Consider the following 26,870-nt stretch of genomic DNA (forward strand, 5'->3'; position numbering starts at 1 on the left):
TATTTACATCTCAATTAGTCAACAATCTCAGTCGGGTTAGTCTGTTTGTCCAAAATTGAGTCATTAACGGAAGTACGAACGGAAGCGACGCTTGCAATGATAAGCGACGGGGGCCAGGCAGCAACGCAATGTATCGAGGATCAACTGTCTCCTGTTTTCACGGATAGGGACAGGGGGTTCATGACAAGCAACGCCAAGATACATCCTCCTCAGAAGCTGGCGAAAGACACAGACCTACGACAAATATTCTGTGTGAATCGTTTGTGTGAAGATGAGAAGCATTCTCGGTTCATTCACATTACTTGTATTCATTCACTGGACGCTGGTCTCATCTCAGTGTGAGTAGAACCTATTTCAATAATTTATTAAGGTATGCACATATATACTGGGGTTTAAGTGAAGGGTCTCCTTGCTAAGTGTGGGTCGGTCTCTCTCTCTCTCTCTCTCTCTCTCTCTCTCTCTCTCTCTCTCTCTCTCTCTCTCTCTCTCTCTCTCTCTCTCTCTCTCTCTCTCTCTCTCTCTCTCTCTCTCTCTCTCCAGTTCAAGTGTATGTATATTCATTTAATTTAATTATTAATTTTTTTAATTTAATCAAGTTAATTCTTCTGGTGTATAAACATTACATGGAAATAAAATAGAGTCCAGGCATTTGTGCTGGTCAAAACTCCTTTTTATAAACCTCATGTGAATTTCTTTAAGTGGCATTTAGAATCTACCTTGGATGATGAACAGGAATAAATTATTAATTGACCATGTCTTGTGAGGTAATTGTTATTGTGTGCGAAATTACTTCATATCAAGTGAAGGCTTGTTTGGAAATTTTACGTCCAGAAAAATATCCGGGAATTAGAAAGGAATACATGATTATAATGTCCGATGGAATTCTCAGGCTTATTTGTAGTCCACATAACGTACAAATAGACCATGGACCCTATCCTCAAAACGTTTGTAGCAATATGCCATTCATAAGCCTATGGTAAAGTATAGAGTTGCGATAGGTCGTAACGTTACAAATGCTTTGTGGATTGGGCCCCAGAAACCGTACAAGAAATAACGAAACACCTCGAATTAGCAATTATCAACTGTTACAATGATATTTTTTTCAGATACATTACAAATTGAAGTTTAGTGTAATGTGCACCTTGTCTCGGCTGTTAGTTTCATCAGCGGGAACAAAGACATTGTAGACGAAGACATTTTTGACGTACGGAGCTCTCATGGTCTTCGCTTTTTACAATGTCGGAAACGGATGTATTTTGTCTTTCTGGTGAGCTCTTGTAGGTTCGAACCCTTTCACTTCTGAGTCCTGAAACAGTAACTCTTAACTAAGAACTGTTAGTGTATACACGAACACTTTAATTTACAAACCGCCTGCGTGGTGTAAACTATGTGGTTACACTCTTTTGCTATCAATTGAAGATGTCCGCCCGGAGTAGCTATGTTATAAATCGCGGGTTCGATTAACTTCGACAGAATGAAATTACAATACTCCCGTCGATTAAAATGTGAGTACTTGTTTAGTCCCTGCCGCACTCAGCAATATTCGGCATTAATGGCGGCGGTCAAGGAATCGAGTCTGGCTCAGAGTCAGTATACTGTGTCATGAGTGGGGATTCATGCTTCACTGGGACATGTGTTAACCAAGCCAGCGAGCCTAACTACCCGATCCCCTTAGTCGCCTATTACAACAAGCATGGGTCACTGAAGATCAATTTTAACCGGGACCTTCACGGGTCAAAAGTGTTAAGAACAAAAACCCACCAGTTACACGTATAATGCTTCCCACTTAACCGTATTCGTCCCTCCAGAACTACACAGAGATAATTTCTTGTATTTTGCATTGCTTTTAAAGGTATATATAAGCTTTAAATACGTTCAATGAATTTCTAGAATAATCCAACACAATGAAATTATAACGTTACCCCAAAAATGAATGTCATTTTCATTTCACTCGTTAATCCGACAATGACGTTAACCTGACAAACCAATGGAACCATTCAAAATAGTGATTATTTGTATAACGTATGCCTATAAAACAAATACACTAATATTCTAAATACAGACTTTGATTATCACTAAGACCAGAGACCATATAATAGATAATACTTCAGCTCATGCTTGTCGTGAGGGGCGACTAACGGGATCGGGTGTTCAGGCTTGCTGACTTGGTTGACACATGTCATCGTATCCCAATTGCATAGATAGATGTTCATACTTTTGATCACTGGATTGTATGGTCAAGACACGATTACATTACAGACCGCCGCCAATTTGTTTTGTCTTACCACTAAGCCTTATATTTCTAGAAGAAACACTTTCGATTTCTCACGCAACCTTGGGGGATAATTTACGAAGCTTAATTTACCGCCTGGATTAGTCTTCCATACGTTTTCAGAGTAAAGGAAACACATTTGTCCAGTGTGATTCCCATGCAATCCTGTAATCTGTGGGGACGTCATTAACCACAGACTCCTGTGCTCCTTAGTTAAAGCCAACGCTAGTCATAGCTGAAGACAATGGTTCGATTCAATACATGGGCCCCATTTCCCGTGACTCTTGCCGTTATATTGCGGGAATATTGCGAAAACGTGGCGTAAAACCATACTTACTCACTTCTTCCCTTCAAGCAAAGCAAAATAAAACCCCGTGAAAGAGACATTTGAGAGAAATATTTGAAATTCATAACAAATTCGCACGTGTATTTTTTAATAAACAAGGAAGAGAACGCAACTTGTCACACCTACCATACACATGCATGTTAAATTTACAACAATTGTTTACAAAGTTTTAGAAAAATTAGAAACACGCACAAACATAACGTTTTAACAACTTAATTGTTAATTTTATTAATTGAGAAATTTTAAAATATTAATCACATGAACACTTTACTTGCCAAAAAAGAGAAGAATCCAACAAATCTCTTGGTCTGTCTTCTCTTACAAAGTTCTCCTTCTCCTGGAGAGATTTTGACCGTGTGATTAACACTTCCGGCCCCGTGTCCATCACTCCATCTTATTTCATCACGACAACGTCGGACTTCCCCATCACTGAACACATTCCAGATACACCCATTAATTTTAAATTTCAACTTGATTACAATGCTCCAGCTATACCGGACACAGCCAATGATGAGGCATGGAGCTTGTAAAGCCAAAAACTGGCATCAAAGTATATAGTCACCGCCACTGAAACTCTCATCACTATATAAACGGTATTGGATGCAACGAGGTCAACACACCAAGTTCGCTTCAAGACGAATTTAACAATGCTGTCTGTATATACCTCTATAAAACAATACACGCACTTCAAGACAATAGAATATTTCCCTTAAAACTGAGACATAGCTTTCCCTTAAAACTGAGACATAGCTTTCCCTTAAAACTGAGACATAGACACATTAACGAAGCCGTACTGTGGGAGCTAGGGTCTTTGGAAGCTCGAAAAATCGAGATGTTTTGATTCGGAGCCAAAATCTCTGCTTTGAATTTGTATCGCCAACTCACCGAATTTCTTGTTTATTGCATCGTGTACTCAAACGACATGCATTAAAACGCGTTCAATTGATGACACCTGTCATCGCGCCAATAGACATTCTTTCCGAAACACTTACACCAAATTGTCATAATGAGTTTAGATACATTTATTCATAGCAATCAGGCCTGGGTCATGCCTGATCATCATTGACCACCATGGCCATGACCGATCCCGCACTGAAAAGAGACAGCGATCTGAGTTTCCATAAATACAATATGTCCCATCAGATAGCAGTCGACTATTTTTGCAAACATGACTTAATTCTTATAATTTCCTTTCATTGCAGCTTAAGAAACTCCGATGAAGGAGTAAAGATATGCTCCGAAACCTTGCGCTCCTCATAGTAAAGAAGTTGACATCAATAAAACTGTCTTCCTTCTGTGTATCACTTCTTCCTACCATTTAAAGACCCGAATCATAGAACGATTTTCGTCAGTTTCTCACTGTAACAAAAACATAATTAAGAGCAAAATTAATGATCACAATATTGTATGTTTGACGCACCTATTTCAGCATGCCCGTCAGTGAAACGAGACCTTGTCATCCTGCTGGACAGTTCAGGCAGCTTGACCAAGGAGGAATTCCATGAGGCAACGGAGTTTCTGGCAAGCTTCATCGATGACCTTGAAGTCAGTGCCGAGGCCTACCAGATTGCTGTCGTTCGTTTCTCAGATAACACACGTCGAGAAGCAAAGTTGGGCCAGTTCAATGAAAGGAAGGAGGATCTGATGTCAAAGGTGGTGAAGATCTACCACAATGGCGGAGGGACAAACACATCCAAGGCTCTGAATTACGCTCTGACGAAGATCCTCACCAAGGGAAACAGGAAGGACGCGTCGGATCAGATTCTGACTCTAACGGACGGCGAATCTGACGACATGAAAGCCACAGCTCGAATGATAGAAGTTGCGCATAGAAAGCAGGTGGAGATGATCTCGATTGGGGTGGGAGCGGGCGTGAACGACATAGAACTCCGAAACCTAGCGTCAAGGTCAGAGCTTATGTTCAAGGTCAAAAGTTACGCCGAATTGAGCAATATCAAGAGTCAACTTGTCGCCTCTTCATGCGGACGTAAGTATCACCCTAATATATGTTAAATTTGGGATAACACTTTCTGAGTGGGTTAGATTGTTGACTTTGTGTGCTTGTTCTTATGTACATCACTCTGAGTGTGTATGTTCGAATCCTGGAGGGACCCAACCACAACAAAATGTACCGGAATTTGTTACGATACATTTGACCACTTTCTAAAAGGCATTGTGTATTCTAAAATCTAACTGTCGTGTCATTACGTTTTATAGGTATTTGTTCTCTAAGGCGACTAACTGGATTGTAATTTTAAGCGATTATTGACAGACCGCCGCCATTTCGTTGAATGCGGCGTTAAACCACAAGAAACAAATCTTTGACGTGTCTGAAGCAGACAAACACGTGATTTTATCAAGAGGATGGTTCCATGCAGGCTGGTATGTTGACGTGCATCAACCATAAGCGTGCCGATTCTTCAATATTTCAGCAATATGACGGCGTGGGACAGAAATGGGCTTTACACATTTAACCCCTGTGGGGAATCGAACCCCGGCAGATTTCCTCTTATAATATAAAAATTTGAGTTTTACAAGTCATCACAGAAAACCTACTGAAATATGAAAGAACAATCATAAACTGTTACACACTATTTGATTTCAAATTGATAATTCATGAAACTATCGTTTACAGTGACGATGACAGTTCCAACAACCACTTCAACTACAACCACAACAACGACGACTCCAACGACAACAACCACGTCACCTACAACAACGACCACAGCTACATCCACGATAACCCCGCCTACAACAACAACAGCGACAAATCCAACAACGACCTCTACAACATGGGAAACGACAACGTCATTGGCCACAGACACACCAACTCTCAACTCAACATCGACGACGAACATGTCGCTTCCTTACTCTAACTCAACAAATGACGAGGCCTCCCGAGACGCCAACTACTACAACCACGAGGTCATCAACCACGGCTTGAGAGAGAAGCGTAATATGGTAGAATCGGCATCGGCGCATTGGCAGAAGGTGATGGGGACGTCTGTGGCGGTGTTCGCGCTCACTGCGATCATCTCAGGAATGATCGCGATAATCGTAAAAAATCGGAGGAGAAAACGCAAAAAACACACTCTCGACACACTTTGAACATAGCGATCTTCTAACGTCATTTTCTTCTATATTTTGCGTACAACTTATTAAAACCTAATGCCATTGAAAAATATATGTCCAAAGTATTTGTAACATGACTATTATCATTATTATCATTAAAGTTCCCATAATTCATTTTCTCAAAGCTTTGTTTGAATTACCCTCGAAGGTTCGGGTTAGAATGAACCTTCAATAACCCATGCTTGTCGGAAGAGGCGACTAACGGGATCGGGTGGTAAAGGTTCGCTGGCTTGGTTGACACATGTCATCGGTTCCTAATTGCGCAGATCGGTGCTCATGCTGTTGATCACTGGAATGTCTGGTCCAGACTCGATTATTTACAGACCGCCACCATATAGCTGGAATATTGTTGAGTGCGGCATAAAACTAAACTCACTCACTCACTCACTTTGTTTGAATCTGTGCATGTCGCTCTGAAGAAACAGCATGGGTGTCACGTTGTCACGTGGTTCTGTGTAAACGACACTAACGTCACCTGTTTCGGTGTAAGCATCATAAATTACCCCACACTCCGGCCCAGTGATGACTTTGCATAACATCACTGCCACAGGCTAATTTGTGTATCACGTGACCGGACTTTTCGCTTGTTTGTAAACAAATGTGCATATTCGTTAGTAAGAGACAGTTCTAACGTAAGCTCTTCGGTGCGATCTTCATAATGTTTTACATAGATATTCTTCTACAACAGCTACAATAAGGATTATGACAATACATTTTTATACATCAAAGTGGCTGCATCGTTTGCTCTCCGATGGGCTTCGATGATGTGGAGCCTTACATGCCATGTAAACAAAGGATCGCTACTCAAATCGAAATAGTGTTGCACGTTTTAGGATATTTTCTCATAACATCTTTCTGGCCTTTGACAGAGGTACTATGCTGGCCGCATGGAACTCTTGGTAAGAGATTGAAATTTCCTGTGATTCTGTGAAAGCAACAGGGACGTCACATTGTTCTGTGTAAGGAACAGGGACGTCACATTGTGCAGTGTAAGCAGCATGACGTCACATTGTTCTGTGTATGTAACGGGGCCGTCTCATTGTTCTTTGTAAGGAACAGGGACGTCACACTAATAGGTTGTACCTATTAATGCCGAGTTCCAGGCAGGGACCAACAAGTACCATATTTTAACGTCTTTTGGTATGACGTGGTCGGGGATCGGACCCGCGACCTTCCGCTGTCCGGGCGGACGCTCTAACCATTACACCACGGAGACGGTCTTGTGCTATGTTAGCAACAGGGACGTCACATTGTTCTGGTAAGCAGCACGTCGTCACATTGTTCTGTGTAAGCAACGGGGACGTCACATTGTTCTGTGTAAGCAGCATGACGTCACAATGTTCTGTGTAAGGAACAGGGTTGTCACATTGTTCTGTGTAAGCAACAGGGTCGTCACATTGTTCTGTGTAAGCAACAGGGACGCCACATAGTTCTGTGTAAGCAACAGGGACGTCACATTGTTCTGTGTAAGCAGCATGACGTCACATTGTTCTGTGTAAGCAACAGGGACGTCACATTGTTCTGTGTAAGCAACAGGGTTGTCACATTGTTCTGTGTAAGCAAAAGGGACGTCACATTTTTCTGTGTAAGCAGCATGACGTCACATTGTTCTGTGTAAGCAACAGGGTCGTCACATTGTTCTGTGTAAGCAACAGGGTCGTCACATTGTTCTGTGTGAAGCAACAAGGTCGTCACATTGTTCTGTGTAAGCAACAGGGACGTCACATTGTTCTGTGTAAGCAGTATGACGTCACATTGTTCTGTGTAAACAGTATGACGTCACATTGTTCTATTTAAGCAACAGGTCGTCATATTGTTCTGTGTAAGCAACATGGTCGTCACATTGTTCTGTGTAAGCAACAGGGACGTCATATTGTTCTGTGTAAGCAACAGGGTCGTCACATTGTTCTGTGTAAGAAACAGGGTCGTCACATTGTTCTGTGTAAGGAACGGGGACGTCATATTGTTCTGTGTAAGCAACAGGTTCGTCACATCGTTCTGTGTCAGCAACAGGGTCGTCACATTGTTCTGTGTAAGCAGCATGACGCCACATTGTTCTGTGTAAGCAGCAGGGACGTCACATTGTTCTGTGTAAGCAACAGGGACATCACATTGATCTATGTAAGGAACACGGACGTCACATTGTTCTGTGTAAGCAGCATGACGCCACATTGTTCTGTGTAAGCAACGGGGACGTCACATTGTTCTGGTAAGCAGCACGACGTCACATTGTTCTGTGTAAGCAGCATGACGTCACAATGTTCTGTGTAAGCAGCATGACGCCACATTGTTCTGTGTAAGCAACCACGACGTGTAAGCAGTATGACGTCACATTGTTCTGTGTAAGCAACAGGGTCGTCATATTGTTCTATGTAAGCAACCGGGTCGTCACATTGTCCTGTGTAAGCAACAGGGACGCCACATTGATCTGTGTAAGCATAATGATGCCACATTGTTCTGTGTAAGCAACAGGGACGCCACATTGTTCTGTGTAAGCAACAGAGACGTCACATTGTTCTGTGTAAGCAGCATGACGTCACATTGTTCTGTGTAAGCAGCATGACGCCACATTGTTCTGTGTAAGCAACGGGGACATCACATTGTTCTGGTAAGCAGCACGACGTCACATTGTTCTGTGTAAGCAGCATGACGTCACAATGTTCTGTGTAAGCAGCATGACGCCACATTGTTCTGTGTAAGCAACCACGACGTCACATTGTTCTGTGTAAGCAACGGGGTTGTCACATTGTTCTGTGTAAGCAGCATGACGCCACATTGTTCTGTGTAAGCAACCACGACGTCACATTGTTCTGTGTAAGCAACGGGGTCGTCACATTGTTCTGTGTGAGCAGCATGACGTCACATTGTTCTGTGTAAGCAACAGGGACGTCACATTGTTCTGTGTAAGCAGCATGACGTCACATTGTTCTGTGTAAGCAGCATGACGCCACATTGGTTCTGTGTAAGCAACAGGGACGTCACATTGTTCTGGTAAGCAGCACGACGTCACATTGTTCTGTGTGAGCAACAGGGTCGTCACATTGTTCTGTGTAAGCAGCATGACGTCACAATGTTCTGTGTAAGCAGCATGACGCCACATTGTTCTGTGTAAGCAACCACGACGTCACATTGTTCTGTGTAAGCAACGGGGTCGTCACATTGTTCTGTGTAAGCAGTATGACGCCACATTGTTCTGTGTAAGCAACCACGACGTCACATTGTTCTGTGTAAGCAACAGGGTCGTCACATTGTTCTGTGTGAGCAGCATGACGTCACATTGTTCTGTGTAAGCAACAGGGACGTCACATTGTTCTGTGTAAGCAGCATGACGTCACAATGTTCTGTGTAAGGAACAGGGTTGTCACATTGTTCTGTGTAAGCAACAGGGTCGTCAGATTGTTCTGTGTGAGCAACGGGGACGTCACATTGTTCTGTGTAAGCAACAGGGACGTCAGATTGTTCTGTGTAAGCAACAGGGACGTCACATTGTTCTGTGTAAGCAACCACAACGTCACATCGTTCTGTGTAAGCAGTATGACGTCACGGTGTTCTGTGTAAGCAGCATGACGTCTCATTGCTCTGTGTAAGCAACAGGGACTCCACATTGTTCTGTGTAAGCAACGGGGACGCCACATTGTTCTGTGTAAGCAACAGGGACGTCACATTGTTCTGTGTAAGCAGCATGACGTCACAATGTTCTATGTAAGCAACTGGGACGTCAGATTGTTCTGTGTAAGCAACTAGGACGTCATATTGTTCTGTGTAAGCAACAGGGAGGTTACATTGTTCTGTGTAAAAAGCAGGGACGTCAGATTGTTCTGTGTAAGCAACAGGGACGTCACATAGTTCTGTGTAAGCAAACACGACGTCACATTGTTCTGTGTAAGGAGGATGACGTCACGGTGTTCTGTGTAAGCAGCATGACGTCTCATTGCTCTGTGTAAGCAACAGGGACTCCACATTGTTCTGTGAAAGCAGCAAGGACGCCACATGGGTTTTTGAAAGCGATTGGGCGTCACTTGTTTCTGTGAAAGAAAACATATGGACGTCACGTTGCTGTAAAAGACACAAGAATCAGTCGTGGTTCTTGATAGGCAAGATTCGCTCCACATGGATAAATGAGTGAGTGCGTTGGGTTTGACGCCGTTTAGCAATATTCCACCGATATCACGGCGGGGCGTGGTTATTTGAGTGAGTGAGGGTAGTTTTACGCAGCTTTTAGCAATATCCCAGCAATATCACGGTGGGGGAATACCAGAAATGGGCTTCACACATTGTATCCATGTGGGGAATCGAACCCGGGTCTGCGAACGGCGTGACGAGCGAACGCTTTAACCACTAGGCTACCACAACCGCCCCTGGTTATTTGGATGAAACTAGGATGACAACATGCAGAAATGTTTACGTTCGCTTTCCCTTTCCACATCTTTACTATGTTTGTTGATAGGGTGGACAGGTTTGATGGTTCCTGCTTGGAACCATGCTCATGATGTCAATCACTGGATTATCTGGTCCAGACTCGTATATTTAGCGACCGCCATCTTATAGCTGTTCCAACTGAAAGATTCACCATCAGGGAGTCTGACCACCCGATCCCGTTAGTCGCCTCTTACGACAAGCATGGGTTACTGAAGACCAATTCTAATCCGGATCTTCACGAATGGCTGCTCTATAAGGGCTCGATAACAGAATAAAATTTTGTGGTGAGAGTAGTTGAATTTAACTTTATACGAAATATTGTATCACTCAACACTTCAAAACACAATAGACCCGTGAAGATCCGGCGTAGAATAGGTCTTCAGCAACCCATGCTTGCCACAAAAGGCGACTATGCTTGTCGTAAGAGGCGACTAACGGGATCGGGTGGTCAGCCTCGCTGACTTGGTTGACACAATTCATCGGTTCCTAATTGCGCAGATCGATGTGCTCATGCTGTTGATCACTGGATTGTCTGGTCCAGACTCGATTATTTAGACCGCCGCCATATAGCTGGAATATTGCTAGTGCGGCGTAAAACTAAACTCACTCACTCACTCACTCAAAACACAATGCACAGTCACTGAAAGGGAGCCATACCTTTCTTTGGGGCATTACTTTTTAGACCATCCAGCATGTCAAGAGAACGATCTCTTATCAGGAGACAAACAGGTTGTAAGTATGTCATAAGGTAGTGGCCCTCTATCAGTTGAGGTGAAGCCAACTGGAGAAGTTCACATACATACTGGATACCAAACTACCTCCCAATATGCCACAGTTGGAGACAGTCTCGCTGTGGATCCTTCTATTATTCGTGCTAGCCCAAGTTGACGATGCCGTACAGGTAAATGCACTATGTTGACTTCACTGCGTTAAAAAGCACACGGACCCATGACGATCTGGGTCGGAGTTACTGGTCTTCACCAACCCGTGCTTGTCGAAAGGGCGACTAACGGGAACGGGTGATAAGGCTCGCTGACATTGATGATACATGTCACCGTGTCCCATTGGCGTAAATCGATGTTCATTATGTCAATCACTGTATTGTCTGGTCCAGACTCGATTATTTACAGACCGCCGCCATAGAGCTATAAAGATTAATTTCGTGTTAGTCGTATGCTGTATGCTTGTTTAAGGTAACTATTCACTAGTATATATGTGACTGTTCAAGTACCAATGTCTGGCTTCGAACCTAGAGACTTCTTGTAGTTTGTCAAAGTTTAAATAACTAAGTTACCCAACCGCCCTTCTTGCACAAAGGAAGAAAGAAAGCCATGGAATATACACTGTATATTCTAAATATATGCCTATTTACCGTTAAATATACACTGCATTGGTCTTTAAATGTGCACTGTATTAGACTTTAAATAAACACTGTATTAGCCCTTAAGTCTTAGATGCAACCAAAACAATAAACATAATTAAAACACAGTTATCATTTTTGCATGACATATAATATACATTGCTGATTTTGAAAAAACAAATAAACAAAATTATAAGCGTACAATCGCAAATCAAAAGTGCAATATTTTGTACTTGGGTTTACTTCCCTCGAAATGAAGCACCCGAGATACCGAACCCAGTCAGAGCCGGTGGACGTGCACTTAAGTGTGCATTGGCTGGTTCATTTGGCGATACACTCAGGGCTCTTTGTGTTCGTATAGAGATGTTGGGGTTTGTAAATACATGCTCTTTTGTTGTGCATAACATTTTGAAATCAACAGACATCATAACATGTCATGTGCACAAGTATCACACCTGTCCGTCTGTGTAATTACATAATGTGACAGAGACAGAACTCGGTGCACGAGCCACAAATCAATGTGTTTTGTTTTTGGTGTATAGCCTGATAGGTGAAGAATGAGGACTATTTTTTTTATGGATATACAACTTCTTTATTCTGTATAGGCGACGTTTCGACATAGTTTCTAATGTCGTTGTCAAGCAAGTGGTGACAACGACATTAGAATCTATGTCGTAACGTCGCCTATACAGATTGAAGAAGTCGAATATCCATAAATAATAATCCTCATTCTTCATCTACCCAACTTCTAGAATACCAAAGTAGCCTGATAGGTGTTAAGTACAAATTGCATGTGGTCAGTGATCGAAGTTGTGTAGTGCATATTGGCATTATTGCATATTGGCAGGAAGACACATAGGTGTCAATAAAACAGACATTGAGTTTTGTCTGTGACAGAGGCATATCTATATCACAGTCAGAAATTCTGACAATGCTAAATAATGACGTTGCTTTTAAGTATCGAACTGAGAAAGTGACTCGGTAAGAAGAACGTGTGGTGAAATATTCAAATGAAATTATATTAACAGTTAAATCGGTAATCTACTGTGATAACAAATAAAAAGCTAGTGCCTGTGAAATATCAACAAAATATTAGAAAAATAGCTCACATCAAAGCCTACTCCGAGTACTCACCGCCAGCGAAGGTTTTCTGTCTTGAACTGTCGAACGCCTCACTGGTTGACACATAGTTGTGTAGATCTAGATCCTTAACAAGGTTCTTTTGTGTAACGAGTAGATTATTTACTATTTGTTGTTTGTGTACACAACCAAGATTAGACTACTCCTGCTCACGACCTTATAATTATGGCATCCCGCTTCAAGCTGCGCTAATCTATTTACTGCGCATGCGCTATGAGCGCAGGGCAGCACAGCTGTTGAAACCACTTTTCACCCAAGTTGGAGCGAATTTAGTGAATCGTTTGAACTCCGATTTCGCGGGGTTTTTTCATCGCGTGATTTTTCAACTGTATAAGTGCATTTTTCATAATTTGTATCAGAATCTGCAAAGTTTTGTTTTGCGTTGCACGTGACATTTAAATATACACTGTGTTAGCATTTACATATACACTGTATCCGCCTATACATATACAGTGTATTCGCCTTTATATATTCACAGTATTCGTCTTTAAATATACACTGTATTTCACCTTTAAATATACACTGCATTAGTCTTTACATATACACTGCATTAGCCGTTAAATATAAACTGTCTTAGTCCTTACATATACACAGCATTAGCCGTTAAATATACACTGTATTCGCCTATAAATATACAGTGCATTCGCCTTTAAATATTTACAGTATTCGTCTTTAAATATACACTGCATTAGCCGTTAAATATACACTGTATTAGCATTTAAATATACACTGCATTAGCCTTTCAATATACAATGTATTAACGCTTAAATATACACTGCATTAGCCTTTAAATATACACTGCATTAGCCTTTCAATATACAATGTATTAACGCTTAAATATACACTGCATTAGCCTTTAAATACACACTGTATTAGCCTTTAAATATACACTCTCTTAGTCTTTACATATACACTGTGTTAGCCGTTAAATATACACTGTATTAGCCTTTTTGTCCACGTGGTGCTGCTGCACGTGATTCATGAAGATTATTCCTTTTTTCCCTCATCATACACATGTGATCGTTGCGTCTTTGACATGTTCCAGGATGGCAACGTGTCACTGATCCTCGGTCCCGACCCCCACACCGGCCTGGTCCAGATCACGCACGGAGGGAGGTTTGTTTGTTATTTAACGTGACATACACATTCCCATATGACGAAAGGAAAATACTTACACCTGAACCAGACAATCCGGTGATCGTGAGCATCGATCTGTTCATTTTGGACAACAACCATAAACCAAGTCAACGGGCTTAACCACCCAATCTCGCTAGACGACACTTAAGCGTAACTCGTGACTTTACATTCTGACAGGCATATATCAGTAAACTCACGAGTATTATATGTCAGTTGCGAGTGAAGATATGTTAGTCCAATCAAACAGCACCCGATTCAGAGAGAAATTGCTGATGGCGGTTGGAGCAGATTATCTTTGATAGGGTGTCTCCCAAAAAACACGTATTATTTCGTTGTTAGTTTTACCTGGATTTCTTTGCAGTGTATTTGGGGAGAAAATAAGGGGTTTTTTTTAAATCATCCACTCCAACCCCCACAAACCCCCCACAAACAATGGAGTTAGACTGAATTTTTTTGTAGCTAATCGCTGATACATATTTCTTGATCCCTACCAAACACTTCACGATCAGTAATAAAATGCATCCAGTTCTTAGTTCAGTGTCTCATGACCTTAATTGTTTGACGTTCGAGTAGAACGGGACTTGTGTGTGATGACGGCTTTGACGTTCACGCCGCTGAGATCGCCTGCCGTCAAGCTGGCTATCCGACAACTAACCCCCAAATAGTGGTTGCCGGAAAATTCCATGAACTTCCGCCATCGATGACGTACATCCTTGATGACATCAAGTGTTTCGGGAACGAGGCTACCCTCTCCGATTGCCAACACTCCCCATGGTTTCTGGAGGACTGTGGGTCGGGAGAGACGGTCGCCGTTTACTGTGAAGGTAAGCCAGAAAGAACGTTCGGTTTGTCTGTGAACAAACGTGAAGTCAGTACACGAGTGAGGATTCATTACAATCTACCCGTGATGACACAGGTTAGAACTGATCTTCAGCAAAGTGATGTTTCCTTGTATCTTGTTGTTTTTGTTAACGTTTTTTAAATATTTTAGTCAAATCATTGAAAAGAGAGCTTCACATTATATTATGATGTGAAGCTCTCTTTTCAATGATTTGTAATGTATATATATAATGTGAGGCTCTCTTTTCAATGATTTGACCAAAATATTTAAAAAACGTTAACAAAACGATTCTAAGATAAAATCCCTGCAGCGTCGTCAACCAAAAGTCCATCCGTACAGAAGGAACCCGTGAAGATCCCGGTTAGAATAGGTCTTCAGCAACCCAGGCTTGTCGTAAGAGGCGACTTATAGGATCGAGTGGCCTGACTCGCTGACTTGGTTAACACATGTCATCGTATCCTAGTTGAGTAGATCGATGTTGATGCTGTTGATCACTGGATTGTCTGGTCCAGACTTGATTATTTCCATACCATATAGCTGGAATATTCCTGGGTGTTGCGTTAAATCACAATCTATCTTAGGACAAATCAAATTCTCACATTTCACTAAAACATATGCCTTTATCTTGAGCACATTTCGACAAACGTGGTCTTCAACTTTCTACTCCAACCACCGACCTGATGTCTGTGTGTATGCAGATAGTATGTCGTGTAAACTGTTTTAGTTGGACGAATCTGTCGAGATATAATTGCACCACAGACCCAAATTACAAACAGTGACTGGACCACATCCATAGCTGTATCTGAGTGATGTCTTGATATTGGCAGAAAACCCGTGCGCGAGCGCTCCCTGTGGCCATAATGCTTCATGTACCAAGGTCACGACTCATAACTTCCTGTGCACGTGTACTTCCGGTTATACCGGAAGTCACTGCGAATCTGGTATGTGGTACACTTTAACTCTTTTGATTTGTGCATAACTGTATGTGATGTAAACTAAGTGGATCGAGAATGATCACACAAATATGACATATTTAACTGTGTAAACTGTAAAAATCCATAATCTGAGTGTGAGTTATAAGTTAAAGTCACATAGGCAGTATTGTGCCTATATAATCTGTGTTAATGAAAACAAACTTAGACGAAATATATACCTGTAAGGATAGTAAGTGTAAATGGAAAAAATTGTTTTCGAGAATGATCACACACATAGTGACAAGATATTTCACTTTGCAAAATGCAACAGCCCTTTTATGATGCACATATATGAATATATATATTGTCTTTTCTTGCCAGAGAACATTGTTTTCCTGAAGGTGTTGAAAACATAACGTGATATATAAATAATCTTACCCTGAAAAACACATTGTCATTGAGGCGAGCAGGAAGCAGTTTCGCCACACACCTGTTTGGGATATCATGTTATTTTATTTGAATGAATATCGATTTGATTTCGTCAGCTAAACAATATTTAATCACTAAATTCTGAATACAGTCTTCAGATAAATATTAACACAATTGTCCATCTAAGATGAAAACATGACGCTTCCTTCTATTTGCAGATATTGACGAATGCGCTTTGCAAAATGGTGGCTGTAGCCACCAATGTGTGAACGATATTGGCGGTTATCGTTGTGAATGCCCGGATGTGGAACTGGACCTGTCACCAGACCATCACTCGTGCGTTGGTACGTTATTCCTGTTAGCGTTACTTTGTTTACAGAGTATTGAATGCGTTATGAATCCAAGAAACCCTATGCTCTCATATCACAGTCACAGATTTTATGTCCAGGTTTGATGGATGTGTGTAGATAGGTATTTTATTTTTGAACCAAGGCCCTGTTTTACGAAGCGTTCGTAGAGCTACGACTTCGCAAGCCTATGTTAAACTACTGGCCATCGTCCTACGCGATCGTAGCCCTACAACTGTCGAAAGGCATTATTAAAATGTAGGAGTTACGATCACGTAAATTCTACGATCGATTCGTGGAACGGGAGCCTGGTGGTACGATCATCTCTGCTCTGCTGTCGCTTTGTAAAGTCGAACACAGGCTGGGTGTCTTTCTACGAACTTTTAGTGCTCTTGATTTCGATTCCTGATTCTGTTCTTAGATTTGTAAGCCCCATTCCCATGCTCGTGGATTTCGCCAAAGCGGAACCCGTTTCAGATCAGCATACTTTGGAATTTCCTCCTGAATCTAGGTAGTACTCTGATATAACTGGAATTGTTCGAAGTTATTTTAAGCCAAACCCACGCACCTTTATATAAATAATATTGAAGGTGGTTTGTCTCACTCACTCACTCACTCACTCACCCACCAAATGTGTTCTCTGACCCAGCCACTGGGGAGTCCGTCAGTTGCACCTCACAGTCCATGACCATCACCTTCGACAAGGGTCACTTTCCAGGCCTTCATGCTCAGCACGTCTCCTTGACCGACCCCAGCTGTCGCGCCACCAGCAACGGAACCCACGTCATAGTAACCGCACCCCTAGGGGGCTGTGGGACAAAATCCACCGTAGGTATAACAGGAAAATACTGTGTTCTAGTCCTTTGGCCAGAGTCCATCAGGCTTAGGAGATTGTCTTCCATCAGTCCATTGGTATGCTTGACAAGTCAGTAGTGTACATGCATACTAAATACGTAGTATATGAACTGACGTATAAAAGTAAGTACACACCGGGTGCTTCGGGGTTAATTTTAAAAGTAAAATTAAATATTTTTTAAAGTAACTTACAAATCGCAAACATTGCGTACCTGTTGCCAAGATACCACGTACAGCAAAACGATCCGAAAGCAGCTAAAATCGGCCGGATATATACTGCCGATCTATCAGACGTCTGTTGTTATGCCCAGAGTCGGATGAAAGTTAATGGCTGTTTGCCGATGACTGATGTATATGCAGTGCTTTTTTGGCGCCAATTAGTGGAGGGTAATTGATGGTGTAGGGGTGCCTATCACATAACTGTAAACTTGACTTTGTGACGATCAGACAAAATCTAAATCGACAACACCACGTCAGTGACATCCTAGACAGGGTGGTTGTACCACACTTTAATGATCATCCTCTGAACACTGGGTCAGTCTTCACGACAATGCCACGCTTGTCAATGGTTAAAAAACAAAAGAGACAATTCAAACATAATTATAGAATATTAAGCATAAGTTGATAAAAGAAATTAAAAGATGATAAAAATATTTTTTTAATTTTTCAAGTCAGCAAGCCTGACCATCCGCTCCGGTAGTAACCTCTTCCGACTAGCATGGGTTGCATAGGCGGATCCAGAGGGGGGGTGCAGGGGTGCGCACCCCCCCTTTTGTCCTGAAAGTTTATTAAATGACCATTGAAACTCGGATGAAAATGAAGTGTGCACCCTCCCTTTTCTCAATAGTGTGCACCCCCCCCCTTTCTCAAAAAGCTGTATCCGCCCCTGGGTTGCTAAAGGCCGTTTAGAACGCTGACCTTCCCTAGCATTTTGATGTGAGTCATTCTTGTTGTGAGGGAAGTACAATTCCGTCTGTTATTTCCTGTGTTGTGTATACATGTGAAAGGATTTCAACCACAACAAACAAAAACGTCTTCCTGACCCCAGCCACGCTCTATGTTCCAGAATCTTGGCGGCAAGATCGTGTATGCAAATGTCGTGAAATCTCGAGAAGAGGTAATCGACGGCGTGATTTCACACGTACGGAACATAGAGGTTCCGTTCCAATGCATCGTACCCCTGTCTGAGAATCTGGAAGTACCACTCCGTGTCGACAGGGAGGTCCTGACGTTCTCAGCGGAAGCAAGGGGGCAGTTTGATACCAGGTATATACCCCCAACATCCCCTCCAAACACTGTCTCGATCATAATGCCATAATCGGTCATACCAAAAGACGTTAAAATATGGTACTTGTTGGTCCCTGCCTGGCGCTCGGCATTAATGGGTACAACAAGGACTGGTCGGCTCGGAGTCAGTATAATGTGTCTGAGTGGGGTATTCATGCTTCACTGCGGCATGGTATCTCAGTGGGCTAGCACTATATAACCAGCTTAAGTCTGGGCTAGTACAAGCAGCTGCACATACACATACACACGCTGGCACGTCGTCATATGAGCGAAATATTCTCAAGCACGACGATTTCACCTCACCTCACCAAACACTGTCTACCCAGTCGAGGACATAAAATTTGCATTGTTACTACAATGGTTTTAACGAATTGCAGAACGATATCTAATCACGTGGTGCGTGTCTATACCCGGATGAAATAACTGCAAGATTGAATACTGCAAGTGCATCCCATGGCAAATTGTGACTCCTCTCAACTGTTAAGATTGTCCGTGCTTGTTTCTGTGTTAGCCAACCCCGCCCGTCCTGAATTTTCATTCCTACGTGAAACAATGATAGGTTTTCTTATCTCAATTTTCCCCGCCGCCCTTGAAATTTATGTCCTGATGTATTATCAAAAGTACTTTTTCTCTTGCAAGCCACAGCTCAGCTTGATCTTTCTTCATTAGCATTGGTCATCAGCATTTCGTTTGTCTATCATAAGATACTTCAATCTCCATAAATGGTAACCGTGCGTATCGTTACTGTGACCGTTATATTGTGTTCATTCGTCACCACTCGCCCCTTTCCGTAACCTCCAAGAAGACTCGTCCCCACTCTCGATGTTTGTTATGTGCGAAAAATGCAACACCAATCAGGACGCGCATAATGATGGCGGTGCTTTGATAAAAATAATCCCCATTACTTAAACCGATTATGGCATTATGTGTTTGTTTAAAAACACCATTACAATATATACCGTACGTCATAAGAAGGATAACGCGGTTGACGGTGGGAGATTCAAATACACGTACGTGCGTTTGTTGTTATAAGGGGTTTCATGGGTCCAATTTAGGGTATATCTGACGATCTTGCGGGCTTGTTTTGGAGATTTACGTGCGCTTCCAACATATTTAGGAAATGCAATTATAAATCTCTACGAGTTTCAAAACAATATTATACCTGTATATAACTGATCAAGTTTAATCTTTAACATTGGGCTTATATTTCACATCTCTGGGGATATTTTAGTCTGACTTTCTTTTGGCCATTCATAATTTTTTAAGCGAATTCATTTCAAATTCCGTCAGGGCTATAACAGCAAGGTTATACGAATGTTTCAGAAATAGTTTAGTCATATTTGAGTATCTGATTTTGGATTTAACATAGCTATAAAAAAATTAATTTATTTGCATATTCAATAAAACAATTACCGTTTGTGGTTATTAAACCCTGTTTAGAAATATAATTGAAAATATAAGTGAACAGCTGGTTATAATTACGTTAGAATGTGTCTTTAACAAATATGGTTTTCTCCTTCTATTAATTGTATCAAAGAGGTTTAATTGTTTAAAATGAATAAGTAAAAACAAAAACAGCAATACAATGTACGAGTGCTTCGGTGAGAGTATCTATGGAATCAAACAGGCATAGAGTTATCGTTCTTGTTTAAAGTAGTTCTGATGTTCATGCGCCAATATGAAATCCTTCCAGAGGGGCACGAGTCTAACGCGAGTTGGTCACGAATGATATTGCGTTGTTAAGTTACGACCCAGGTTGAATATAGTTTAAAGGCACAATGTCACGCTTTTTCGACAATATTTTGGCCTGTATTTTATATATTGGAGGCATATGCCCTCACTTTAGCTTCCTGTTGATGCAATAAAAGACTTAGTATCCCTTACGTTTTGCCTGGAATCAATCATTGAAACTTCGAGGCGAACAGCTTCCAAACAGAAACATTTGCCATATATGGAATGTAATTGCTCCGTACATCGAAAACTGTCGCACACTGTGTTGTTGGTGTTTGCTGAACTGGTTTCAATCGCAAGTTGTGCGTAGGATATTCGTAAATAGCGCTTTAAGGGACATAACTCTAAAGGCTTCGCTTGAAATACTGTTCGGCCGGTAGAGGGCGCGAGGGTCGATTTAATGCAACGTTGCATTAATTCGTTCGAACTTTTTAATTTAATGCTGTAATCTAAATACGATATACCATATAAATTCTGTTTTGGGGAATTAATTATTTTGTAGCTTCCCAGAGAGCTGATAGTTAGTATTATTGAGAGAAATGCATTATGTATTTTTAAAGAAATGTGGTGTGACATTATGCCTTTACACAAACGTTGGGAATATATATATTTGACAGTATGGTGGTCATAAGTTTCTTTTAGGCGGCTTTTCTGTATTTGCTTTAAAATAAACAAAATAACTACGAAAAGTCACTTTAACAAGACTTCGACACATTAAAATAAAACAAATATTTCATTGAATGCTTTGATAGAGATTGACAGAGTTTAGTTTTACGCCGCACTCAGCAATATTCCCGCTATATGGCGGCGGTATGTAAATAATCGAGTCTGGACCAGACAATCCGCTGATCAAAATCATGAGCATCGATCTACCCTATTGGAATACGTTGTGTCAACCAAGTCAGGGAGACTGACCACCCTATCCTGCTAGTCGCCTCTTACGACAAGCATGGGTTGCTGAAAACCAATTCTAACCCGGATCTTCACGGGTAGCTTTGATAGTAATTAGCTTTACATATTTTCGATACTAGATGATTCCGTTTACAAGTTGAATATAATATCACATATGTAACTTTAATTATCATCTACGTAGATGATCTACGTCGATGTGAAAATACATTTGACTGTGACACTAATACACTTCTATACCTAGCCTTAATGTAACCTCGAGACGCGAGCAACATGTTCTGAGAATGTAACAAAGACGTCACGCCCTCTGAAGGAGCTTTGAAGCAGATTAACAAGGGGGCGTAACTCTGTGTACACTATGCGCACTGTTTCCCTTCGGCTTGAATACTGATAAGCTATTATACACTATGCCCTTCAGTTGTGGAAATTAGTATTAAAAACTAAATTCAGAATTTCTAGTGCTGATATTACGTTTACAAATCGACTGACATTAGTCAGTGTATATTCCCGAGAGGGGCGGTGGGGTAGCCTAGTGGTTAAAGCGTTGGCTCGTCACGCCGAGGACCAGGGTTCGAATCCCCACATGGGTACAATGTGTGAAGCCCATTTCTGGTGTCCCCCCGCCGTGATGTTGCTGGAATATTGCTAAAAGCGGCGTAAAACCAAAACTCAGTCAGTCAGTATATTCCCAAGTAACGGATTGTTTTTAAAAAATATTTCTTCCGACCGACCACAAGCCTTGACGTTTACATTATGACAAGAAACATCGTACGGACGGCCTTACGAACACGTGCCTGCTAATTGTAGATTTTCCCATATGTTAGCGACAATTATACGAGGCAGAAATAGACAAAACGACACATTGTGTAAGGTTGTATGAAAGGCCTGCTAGTGTGAGATCATTGGTTATGTCTGCATTCAGTTCTTGTGTGAAAGTTGCGTTGCCTCATTTCACAGCTCCAGAAATATGCAATATAAATATGTCACATATCTCGAAATATGCAATATGAATATGTCCCATATGTAGAAATATGCAATATAAATATGTCACATATCAGAAATTATCTGCGTGGCCTCATACTGCATAGAATCATCTTTTAAGCCACAGAAGCTTACTAATTTATACTCTCAGAGTGCATTGTTTATGTAAAAAAAATTAGAAATTGTTGAAATATATTTAAAGAATTTCGAAATTATCAGAGAGAAAAATGATTCATCACAAACATCTCACACATGGAAGGCACTGATGGGAGTCCAAGAGTTACTTCCCTTTATACAATATACAAAAATATGTTTTTATATATTTGTAATTATGTATTCCCCTCGTAGACAGATACAGTGAAACTCGTGATTCTCTGGGGCGGCGGGGTAGCCTGGTGGTTAAAGCGAACGCCCGTCACGCCGATTCCCCACATGGGTACAATGTATGAAGCCCATTTCTGGTGTCCCCCGCCGAGATATTGCTGAAATATTGCTAAAAGCGGCGTTAAACCATACTCACTCACTCACTTGATTCTCTTTTGTCAGACTGGAAATATTTCAAGACGGGACCTACCAACAGACTGTCCCCAACTCCTTCCTAGCGACCCCAGGTGACGTCGTTTACGCACAGGTTTTGCTCTCCTCTAACGGAAGTGACGTGAGGCCATTTCCGGTCCGATGCATTGCGACGCCAACACGCAACACATCGTACAACGTGTACGATCTTATCGATAATGGGTAAGCTTTAAGCTTGTAACGACACATGATTCAATCATAATTAGCCCCTTATGCGGTATCAAGGTAAATATTAAATTAATGGTAACACTTTGCCTTTGATGCAGAAGGAGGCACATATATAGTTGTCTATAAAGGTAAGGCACGTATATAAGAGTACTTTTTGTTTACTCCTGCTGTTCCTGTTTGGTAAACCGCCCTAAAGACATCAACGTCAAACTAGTGCAATAACGAAAAATAACTGAAGATTACGTCATCCATTTTAAGCGTCACTCTGTTTGTTTGTTGTGTAACGCCACACTCAGCAATATTCCAGCGATATGGCGGCGGTCTGTAAATAATCGAGTTTGGACCAGACAATCCAGCTATCAACAGTATGAGCATCGATCTACGCAATTGGGATACGATGACGTGTGTCCAACTCGGATTTTCACGTCGCCCTGATAATTGATAAAAATGTTATTGGTTCCGTTTAGATATCCCTAAACCCTATACGTCTTCATGGCACCCAAATTTGGCTTTAGGTGCGTTCGATTATTTCCGAGTCCACTGATTTTACCAAATGTCTGGTAATCTGATTCAACCTAAAGCAACTGCAGTATACTATAGATATAACGAACATTAGTCCTAGTTCGTTATAAACGTGTTCGGTATGTAGGTAGTTAACTGTAAGTGTAAACCAAGATAACTTACGACAGTAACCGAAATAGAACGCATAAAACCAAACCTTTGAGATAAAACAAAATGGCAGTCTGGAGGAGAAACAAACAGTCGTTTGTATTGCTGTAGGACATCATTATGAGAGGTGAAGTGTTTCATTGCCTGAAAACGCTGTAAAAAAACAAACAAACTAAGCATAAATAATACATAAAGTATAATGTATAGACACTAGCGCTGAGCAGTGAAGAACATTTGTTTGACATCAGATTCAACTGCGTTGTTTCAGGTGTGCGATAGACACGACCTTGACCTTCCATTCATCCCATGATGACGCCAAAGTACAGTTTTCACTAGAGGCTTTCAAGTACCTAGACAACTCCCCAGCTGTGTTCCTCAACTGTGACGTCACCATGTGTATGACGTCAGACACTGCGTTACGCTGCAGTCAAAATTGTTCAGCAACACATCGACGGAGACGTTCCTTACCACACGTGAACGGCAAGGGAGACAACCGATGGCATGACAACAACGGTAAATATTTTCTTATCCAAGCAAATATGTTTCTTTGCTTCAACTCCGGATCTCGAATAACCGCAATTATTCGATGGGCTTTGATTGAAATCCGGTCTGTCTTTTCATGGGCGATATTATCCATATTATTATTTTTCGAATGAATATCGGCTTCGAAAATTGTTTGAAGCAAATATATGGCCGAGCGTATAATGTGGGAAATACGGTATATGACAGGTAGCGACTAAACAACTAAATATGTTGGAAAGCCTGGATTTGTTGATGTGTAGAAGCCTTAGTCCATGATGGAGTTTGAGGGAGATGTTCACTCTAGATTCACTCTTGTCAGGTCGATCAGTATTTTAGTTTCGAAAATTGTACCATACATTTCTGAGAGTTTTAAGTATTCGCCCTTGCATGATTAGAAAATTGGAATACTACAAAATGTTCGATTGCTTATGCTGTACACATTTAATCTGAATTTCTTGATAAAGTACAATGCAGCTTTTCTATTTTTGCAGGAGCGCAAACTGTTTTTGACGAGTCAACACTCAGCCAATCAAAAGCTGTTCTGATAACTGGGATTGCGTCGTCGCTTTTGTCCTTGACCTTTCTGTTGTCTGTGAAACACCGCTCCGTAACATCTTCTCGAAAACACATGAGTCAACCAAAACATTTCCCTTTGACGTGCGAAATCAGGAAATGCATCAGTCGCACTAACTCCGTAATAAAGAATGAAAAGTAATTTATCATGTTTGATGTTTTACTATTTATCATTTAAATGAATTTCACGGATCTCTGGCTAACATTATACATCCGGGTTACTTGTAATGAACGTAAACAATGAGCAGTCTCACGAGTGGCGACATCCCCGCCCCCCTCCCCGAAGACTGTAACAAGTAGCATGTAAATTCAGCGCACTGCAGTGCGGGGGCTGCTGATGGTTGCCAAAGCTTCTATGGATTCTCGTGTTTGGCAGATGCTGCATGAACGTCAGCCTTCCACAACACGTCAATGATATTGTACCGTCACGTTTTTGCACGACACATATTCCAGCACGACCAATTTAAATAGCGACTTTTTTAGTATTTTACTTTTGTTTGTTGTTTAACGCCACACTCAGCATTATTCCAGCTACATGGCGGCGGTCCGTAAATAATCGAGTCTGGACCAGACAATCTAGTGATCAACAGTATGGGCACCGATCTACGGAATGGGGATACGATGACGTGTGTCAGCCAAGTCCAGCAAGCCTGATCATGATCACCCGATCCCGCTAGTCGCCTCCTCCGACAAGCATTGGTTGCTGGAGATCAATTCTAACCCGGATCTTCACGGATAGAAACTGTACAATATGCCTACAAACTGCGTTATGTGCCTCTGTGTAACACATGATTATACCTCTTTTAAAATAGATTAGAGATACATGGAGATAGATACTGACGTGTCTTTGGAATCCTTTGTCTGCCATATGCATGGTCAAGCCACACACACAATATAAATGAGGCTCGCTACCAAATCTTCATAAAGAAGTGCATACCCAAGGGAGGACAGACTATGACCAGCTCTAATGGTGTAGACATGAGACTCCTTCCACCTTGCAGAGACTCCCTACACATGTACATACAGACCAGCCCTTGGTCTGGGTCAATGCTGACAAGAATCACCCCAGAGTTGCTCGTCCCGTGGACACTTGGTGGCTGTAGGAGGGAATAAATGCCCTGAAATGTCAATGGACCAAAGGCAACTTCCTTCCACAAGCGTTGACTGACATGATATCCATCAAGAACTTAGATTTGACTGGAATTGAGTATTAAACGAAATTGAGATTGAGAGTCTTCTGGACACAGTCTATGATGAATGGACATAAAGGTACATACATAAAAGTAATGGTGAATCAATGTTATTGAATTCAAAAGTGAGAATAAACCATCACGCTTTAAGTGTAGCTGTAACATTAATTTTGATCATTTTAGAAATATTGAAGCACGAATACCATCTTAAAACAATTGCCTTCTAGAAAGTGTAGAAAAAACAGCTTTAAAGTTTGAATTTTCCATTAGACCCAATGCATTTATCAAAGTTAAAATGCGCCTTTAACTAATAAATAGACCTTAATTATTTTTATTGTTCCTGATAGAGATCAGTTATTAGAATGTATTTTGTGAATAAAAAAGAAAAATACATTTTTCCAAATTTGTACCCCCTGACCCCCTCTTGTTTTCTCACGCTGTGCAGGTGAATTATCACAGTTCACAGGGTAGTGGTCTAGGACAGGACAAACGTTCAGAAATGTTTCATATTTCTCTGTCAGCTTCGAAAACATATCAAGCATACATTACACCCCCTTTCTCTTTTGCACGCACACATACACACACGTGCATACACAACGTGACATGTGCACGTTGATATATAACTGCAACGGTCTTGCACCGAAACTGAAAACCCATTTCACCTCATCTGCTTGTGAACTATATTTGTTCGAAGGAGTCACAGAAAGGAGGAACAATGACAAACATGTTTTCCACAAGATAAACGAACACATATTTCATAAACGGATCCTGGTCGGACATCAGGAGCAAGTGTCACCCACCAGATGCTTCCCCCAATCACCATATCCTGCTTTCTGCTTTTAGCAAATGTCAACTTTTTGTCGAGAGCGATATGAGTCAATGCAACGTTTTTTTGGAAAAACATTACCATGGGCCTTGAACCAACATCGTGGGATTTGAAAATGGGAAATACTTGATATTTGCTACTTTTGTGTGGACCTGTGAAGATCCGGGTTAGAACCGATCATCCGCAAGCCATGCTTGTCGTAAGAGGCGACTAACGGGATCGGGTGGTCATGCTTGCTGATTTGAT

The 26,870-nt window shown here is 41.4% G+C and overlaps 2 protein-coding genes across 4 annotated transcripts; both read left to right on the forward strand.

The window, feature by feature from the left end:
* Nucleotides 1-109: 109 nt before the first annotated feature.
* On the forward strand, nt 110-5,868 carry LOC124256969 (G8 domain-containing protein DDB_G0286311-like). The gene is made up of 3 exons (XM_046690927.1): nt 110-338; nt 4,048-4,605; nt 5,254-5,868. Exons 1-3 carry the CDS (start codon nt 272-274, stop codon nt 5,724-5,726), a joined length of 1,098 nt encoding a protein of 365 aa, XP_046546883.1. The 5' UTR covers nt 110-271; the 3' UTR covers nt 5,727-5,868.
* Nucleotides 5,869-10,911: 5,043 nt separating this feature from the next.
* On the forward strand, nt 10,912-24,761 carry LOC124256975 (deleted in malignant brain tumors 1 protein-like). 3 transcript variants are annotated; one of them, XM_046690932.1, is made up of 10 exons: nt 10,912-11,070; nt 13,715-13,785; nt 14,380-14,630; nt 15,475-15,588; nt 16,209-16,334; nt 16,987-17,165; nt 18,259-18,458; nt 22,647-22,838; nt 23,782-24,026; nt 24,527-24,761. In XM_046690932.1, the coding sequence occupies exons 1-10, from the start codon at nt 10,996-10,998 to the stop codon at nt 24,748-24,750; spliced, it is 1,677 nt and encodes a 558-aa protein (XP_046546888.1). In that variant the 5' UTR covers nt 10,912-10,995; the 3' UTR covers nt 24,751-24,761. The 3 variants fall into 3 exon arrangements, with proteins under 3 accessions (XP_046546888.1, XP_046546890.1, XP_046546889.1); XM_046690934.1 differs by having other exon boundaries at nt 23,782-24,012; nt 24,527-24,750; XM_046690933.1 differs by lacking the exon at nt 15,475-15,588.
* Nucleotides 24,762-26,870: the final 2,109 nt, after the last annotated feature.

This window comes from Haliotis rubra, unplaced genomic scaffold (assembly GCF_003918875.1).
Source record: "Haliotis rubra isolate DU_JTF1 unplaced genomic scaffold, ASM391887v1 Scf645, whole genome shotgun sequence".
In the NCBI taxonomy this organism is placed as follows: domain Eukaryota; kingdom Metazoa; phylum Mollusca; class Gastropoda; order Lepetellida; family Haliotidae; genus Haliotis; species Haliotis rubra.